Source organism: Phaethon lepturus, unplaced genomic scaffold, assembly GCF_000687285.1.
Source record: "Phaethon lepturus isolate BGI_N335 unplaced genomic scaffold, ASM68728v1 scaffold56933, whole genome shotgun sequence".
NCBI lineage: Eukaryota > Metazoa > Chordata > Aves > Phaethontiformes > Phaethontidae > Phaethon > Phaethon lepturus.
Window position 1 is genome coordinate 2,473 of NW_010529410.1, and position 6,414 is coordinate 8,886.

At 38.9% G+C, this 6,414-nt stretch overlaps 1 protein-coding gene across 1 annotated transcript; it reads right to left on the bottom strand.

Annotated features, from left to right (window-relative positions):
- Positions 1-3,101: 3,101 nt before the first annotated feature.
- Positions 3,102-5,992, bottom strand: POLR2M (polymerase (RNA) II (DNA directed) polypeptide M; the record flags this gene model as incomplete). Its single annotated transcript, XM_010283915.1, has 3 exons — positions 3,102-3,413; positions 4,422-4,644; positions 5,297-5,992. Coding segments are annotated over 3 exons (1,057 nt in total), but the record flags the coding sequence as incomplete, so codon positions are not given.
- Positions 5,993-6,414: the final 422 nt, after the last annotated feature.

The following is a 6,414-nucleotide window of genomic DNA, read 5'->3' on the forward strand; positions in this document are numbered from 1 at the left end:
TCCATCTCCAGTGTTTTCCTTGTGGGGCACTGAAGCAAAAGGTTCCAGTTTTCCCCAAAATTTGACTGCAAACTTTACGTGGTCAAAACAAAACATTGTTCACACAAGGAATTTCAGAAACACATTTTCAATTCTTTATTTTCTACTGGGTTAACAGCCCACTCCAATAAAACAGTCCACTCCCCCCCAAAAAAGTGCAAGCTTCTCAATTTTCAGTGTACGTTTTGAAATGTTCTGGAACTACAGAACAGTGAAATACAAAACCGCAATACCACACTCGATCAGAAACTTAATTCAGTATGACTAAACCATTCCAAGATTTATCCTCTTGTTCTCTAACCTTTCACAAACTTCTGGATTGCACATCCTCCTTAACATGGGACTATCTTTATACCTGACTCTTTACTTTCTTATCACTCAGAAAACTTAATTAAAAGTACATAACCTGTACTTAGAACCTAGGACCAACAACTCCCCATGAAAGCTTCCAGGTTTTGCAGTCATACAAACCCTTTAGCAAGAAGTTAAAATTCATACCTTAAGCTTGGTTTTGTATTCATGAAGCCCTTGTCTTCCACAAGGACTCCCCCTGCACTGTGCTGAACAGCTGCTAATTGTATAACAAATATATAATGCACTTCACCTGTTGCTACAGCAATTTTTTTTTTTCTTAAGGGTGAAGTTTCCCCATCCAGGGGATCCACTTTGGCAAAGTCCCAACATGTTGAATGCCACCAAAATACAGCTTAAGAAAACTGCCTCTGCTTCACAAAGTTGAAGGAGCAGAAATAAGCCTTAAAAGAGCAAAGAAAGAACATAATTTTAGTTAGCACAAGAGAATGGTCAACAGAAGCCTACATGGAGCTAGATTTCAGTAATTTAGGAAACAATTTCTGAACTGTGTAGCTTTGTGTAAATTCCCTTAGCACAGAAAAGCTAAACAAAACTTTAAAAGGTGTAACAGCACAGCCAAGGCAGGGACAAAGGTGATGATCTGCAAACAGGCCTGGAAGTGGCAACTTGTGCTTCATGTAACAGCAAAGGAAAAGCCAATACACTTCTGGGGCCTCTTGTGCTTAAGCAGTACAACAGACTGAAATAATGGCAGGACTGGTGACAAGACCCAGCTGGATGAGGAGGTAGTAGCATGGACAATGGTGATCTGAAAGATGAACTGCATCCACAAGAGCACTCTACTGGACTGTGGAGTCAGGGCCACGTGCTGAAGGAAGACGCTGAGGGCAGAAATACATACAACTGATGGATCAGATGGGTCATCAACATGGATGCTGAGGGATGAATGTGAATGATTGAAACACGCCAAAAAATAGCGCTGACAAAGACAAGTAATGGTGAGAAGCTGGAAGGATGAAACAGGAGCACAAAACAACCAACCAACCAACGAGGAAATAAATCCCAACAGGGATAAAGTGGTAAAAAGGAGGCTATAAGGCCTGGAAGTGGCAAAACACTTGCACAGCCTGAAACCAAAAGAGCAAGTAAGAAAGGAAAGCCTCACTAGGAGGGCAGCTGCGGCAAAACCACAAAGTCATTGAGGTCTCTGCGAGATATTCAAATGAATAAGGTATGCAGAAGGTGCACAGCTAGTATTCAGATGGAGTTACAAAAAGCAAGAGAAGATGGCAATAGCAGGAGGATGTGACACGTGGCTGAAGTTAAATGCAGATACAGGGAGCAATATGTCATATGAAAGGGAATGGGTGGTGCAGGGATGCAGAGTATCAATTTGCTTTAGTGACAGGAGAAAAGTTTTATGAGGAAAAGGGAAGAGCAGACAGCTGATGAGAAGCCAATGAACAACAAGAACAAGAAAGCTGTGAGAGAAAAGGGTACAGGAAAGAGGCATCACAGATGAGCAACAGCTTAGCTTAGCAGCAGTTCCACCTGTCAAACTGCATTGCCACAGGTCCCAGGTATGGACCATGCCACAGGAACTGCCTGGGAGAGCTTGTGGAGCATCTGGGAAAGAGTTACTGCCTGCTAGTGAAGTGCTGTGTGCACGCAAGGAGTGGCGGAGACCTTCATCCCCCATTTCTAGATGACTTCATGCAGCTTTTTGAATGACTCGCATCTGAGGCACCCTCGGTTTCCAGAGACACCATTCCTGCAGGAGTATGTACACATCGAGGGAAAGCCTTGCACACACAGCTGCCTTGCACACACAGCTGCTGCAGCATCTTGGAAAACAGGTGTTGCCAGGCTATACAAGGAATATCTGAGGTTTGTTTTTTACAACTGAACTCATACTAGGGCTGGAATATCCTAGTCAACAGTGGAATATCATTGTGAAATACTTCTCAGGTGTGTTCCTTATCTTTCAAAATTCATATTGAAAGGCAGATGTTATTGTAAGGAAGAATTTTTTATCTTCAAAGAACAGCTGAAACTGCAAAATACACAGAACATTTTCTCCAAGAAAACCAGAGGGTGTATCTCTTAATTTACAGTATTAGACTATGAAAAAATAGTATTCCAAAGTATGAAAGCAGCGTACAAAAATATGGAAAAACACTAAGACCTTTAATAAAAATACTAAAGTCTTCAGATTAACTTGATCTCTTAATGTGCTTTGCAGCAACCACCACAAATGAAACAGCAGAGTCCCTTAAAGCGCAAACAGAATTTGAGTTACAACATAACTTGAAATTCTAACCTATTTACAACAGAGAGTGTTATTTTAAGGTGCAGGCACAGAAACAAGTTCTCATGTGGCAAGAAACTAACTTACGGCCCAACTACCACGTATTTATTGTAGCTGTCCGGGCATGTATTTTCACCATATGGTAAAAGCAACATAATCTTAAATAGATAAAAGAAGTATCTCACATTTATACAGGACAAGAGCTTTCATACATCCAAGTGGTTCACAGGCACCTTAGCTTACTTCACGGACATGCATGCGGACGCCCTTTGCAAACACATTTCTGCACAGAAGAAACCTCTTGTAGGTGACCCATCATAGCCTGCAAAAGTATATTAAAGAGCTCACTTTGCTGTAGCTGAGAACTATGGGGCATTCCACAGGGATTAACTGCTCCAAGTGATCAAAAAGCAGTCCCCAAATAATACTGGGGTTACCACTTAATAACACTTATATTTTTGAGGTTTATATCAAACCCTTCCCATAGCTATAATGTCAAAATTTTAAGAGAAAACTGACTAGATCAAGCATTCTCAATATCCAGGTTTGGGTTTTAAGAAGTACTGCATAAAGATCAATTACGTGGCTCATCCTCAGACATCCCTTCTTGAATTCAGTCCTCTGCTGAAAAATAATCTTCATCTCTCACTTCTCTGTATTGCATTGAGGCCTCCCCCTCTGGTTCAAACCTGAGCATTTTTATATTCAATCTCTCTGCAAGCTTCTGTGCTGCAAGCTTGCCTTGCATTTCCTATATAAAAGAAAAAAAAAAAAAAAAGAAAAAAAAAGAAAAAAAAAGGACACAAGTTAGAAGAAGTGTTCATTTGTCATTTTTATCCTGGTCATGAAAAAACTAATATACTAAAGTATAAACTTGACATAATAGTAATTCCAGAGTGGGCTTAATTAAAGGTTTTAGTAACTAGCAAAAAATTTCAGGTTTCTTTTCACACTTATACATAACTGTGCTATTAATATTTGAAGACCTTTTTATACGAGTTGAAATTCCCGACATGGCAGTGCTCACTTGTGGTACAGTAAGGTCAGCTTTCACAGAACAAAATCAGTCCACATAAGAGAGCAGCTGTGCACAGTAACTATGTAGCAATAGCAATGCTTGTCATTCCACAACCTCGGCAAAAAATCTGTCTCCATTTTCAAAATAAATTACCTCTCTTAAAGTGCCAAGATGACTAAATTAGCAAGTGCTTTTGAAACAATAAGCAGCAACAAACACTTTTACAATAGCGTCTAATTTAAACATTGGCTTGCCAAATACCTGGAAAGTCAAAATCCAAATTCATTACATAAAAGTTTTAAGAGCCTCAGAACTTGGATTCTTCAGGCAAGTCATAAATAAAGGCAAATGCAGATACTTGCATACTTTAAGAATGACAAATACTGCTAGGTCTTCACTTATGCAAGGGCCAAAAACTCTTTAAAGACTAATAGGCAAGGTATACATTTAAATTTCTAGTCAGAGGTGAAGTGATTGCAATGAGGTTAATGTATCAACACACAAAGAATAATACTAGATTTTGTTTAATGCAGGAATAACAGTTTCAGAAGGACTTAATGCATTACTTAACTATATCATTAAAAGAATCAACTACAAGAAAAAGTGCCTTTCCTCAAAGTCTGCCCATCTCGATTTCATCATCAAGTTCATCAGTATGAAAAGATCCCTTTATGCTTTCTTTTTTTTAATCAGTGATCCCAATTATGTAACTACTTTTCAAACCAAGTCTTAAATTTGTACCTCATAAGCTTCTTTTTGCTGTATCTGAATTGCTATGGATTCCTCTATGGATAATAGCTTAGCAGGGGAATGGTGAAGTGGTGGCAGCCGAGCTGCTGTGATGTCATTCAAATGTTTCTTATCTCTAAGACGTCTTTCTTCAGTAGTAAGTGGAGAGCCAAATCCCCCAGGTGATTGGCTGGATGAGGAACCATGCGATGATCCACTCTGCTCTCCTGACAATCTGGAAGAGATAAAACATAAAAGTTGTGACCCAAATTTGCAGCCCAAGGGTGAACAACAAGTTTTGGAACTGAAGCTATTTTCAATATGCAAGAGTTGAAAAGAAATCTGAAGTGTTATGACACCATAAATAAATAAAAAATAAGCAGCACTTGGAAAAACTAAAAAGATTTCTCTGCAGAGAGACAATATCACAAGTTACTCCTGATAGTGAACAAAAAAGGTATGCCAATTAATTAGCAAGCATGAAATTGCAATGCTTTGGGAGTTAAATGAAACATAAACTGCCACTGCTACTAGTACAATGTCAATTGTAATTTCTCTAGAGGTGCAGGAAAAGCATAAGGCTACCTGCTATTAAAATTCTACAAGTTCTAGAATGAATCCACAAGGAAGCTTTGCCAATTGTTTAACAGCTTTGTAGCTTAAGCTATGAAACCCTATGAAGATTCATGACAATTGTTTCATGCTCAATATTGAGATTTTGTGGCACTTAATGGTAAAGAGCCAATATATTAACCTTGCATGTCATATGAATTTAAACTTCTTTAATCACCAGAAGAAAATAAACCCACTATGCTTCTTCTGTACCATGTCCAATTTTATACAAGTCAATTATTTCACAAAAGGCTTTTCCATTCCATAATACTTACACATTTGTTTTAAATTTGCTTTTTTTAATGACTGGGTTCTTGGCTCTAGACTCTAGAACTTCAATATAATGTGGTGTCTTGGGGTGCAGGCTTCCAAAGATATTGCCCTTAAGTTTAGCCACATTCTGCTTTTTTCCTGATACTTTTTCGCTATTATCCCCATCTACAATTGTAACTTTTTGAAAGGCATCAACCAACACGTCTTTACTGTTGTCCAAAGCAGCTGTACTTTCCGTATCACCCTCAGTATTGCTCTGAGATACCTGCTGATCATTTTTCAGATGACTGCTTGTAGCTGACTTGGAAACAACTTCACAAAAAAGATTCTGATCTTTTGTAACAGTCTTTACTTCATCATTTTTCCTGCGAGTCCTTTGATTTTCCAGAGCTGTATTTGTGGCATCTCGCCCAATACATTCTGCCTCCTGCCTTTGGGAAGAAAGCTCAGAAACTTCTTCAATATTAGAGTTTTCATTAAAGACTGAGAAATCTTCAGAGTTTAGTGCATCCTCATTTAGGATTACTTGCTGTTTGCTTGTATTAATCTCCTCCTGTTTCACCTGAAACTCCAACCTGACAGCAGATAACAGCTCAGCTGTCTTTGCTAATTCTTCCTCTTGTAAAATGGCAAGCGTCAGCTTTTCAGCAAAATCAGAGATCTTCTTACCCTTATCAGGAAGCCTAGCAATGAATTTCCTAAGAAAAAAAAAAAATATTACTTAACATGGTATAAATAATCCTCTTTCAATCTGATATACAGAGCTGTTTTATTAGAATAGTTAACATGGCAGGTTTCTCATTCTAACATTCTTATTTACATACTAGATTTCTGGAAAGTGGTAAGACACAAGGCACTTGCAGCATCAGATGTATACTGTGATAAAGAAACTGTTACATTTTTTTCTGCTTAAAGATGTAGCTGCTGCTCTGAAAAGCACAGCGTGCAAATATCACGTAGTATTTCCATCAAAGTGGAGCACACGGCTTTTTCTGTCCCTATTCCCGGAAATAACCACACAGCTGTTAGTGTAAATGCCCGCAGGCTGCAAGACCCCGCAGAGAGGTATAATTTGAACGATATCCCCGGCTGCGATCTCGACAGCCCGGAAGGCGCTGCG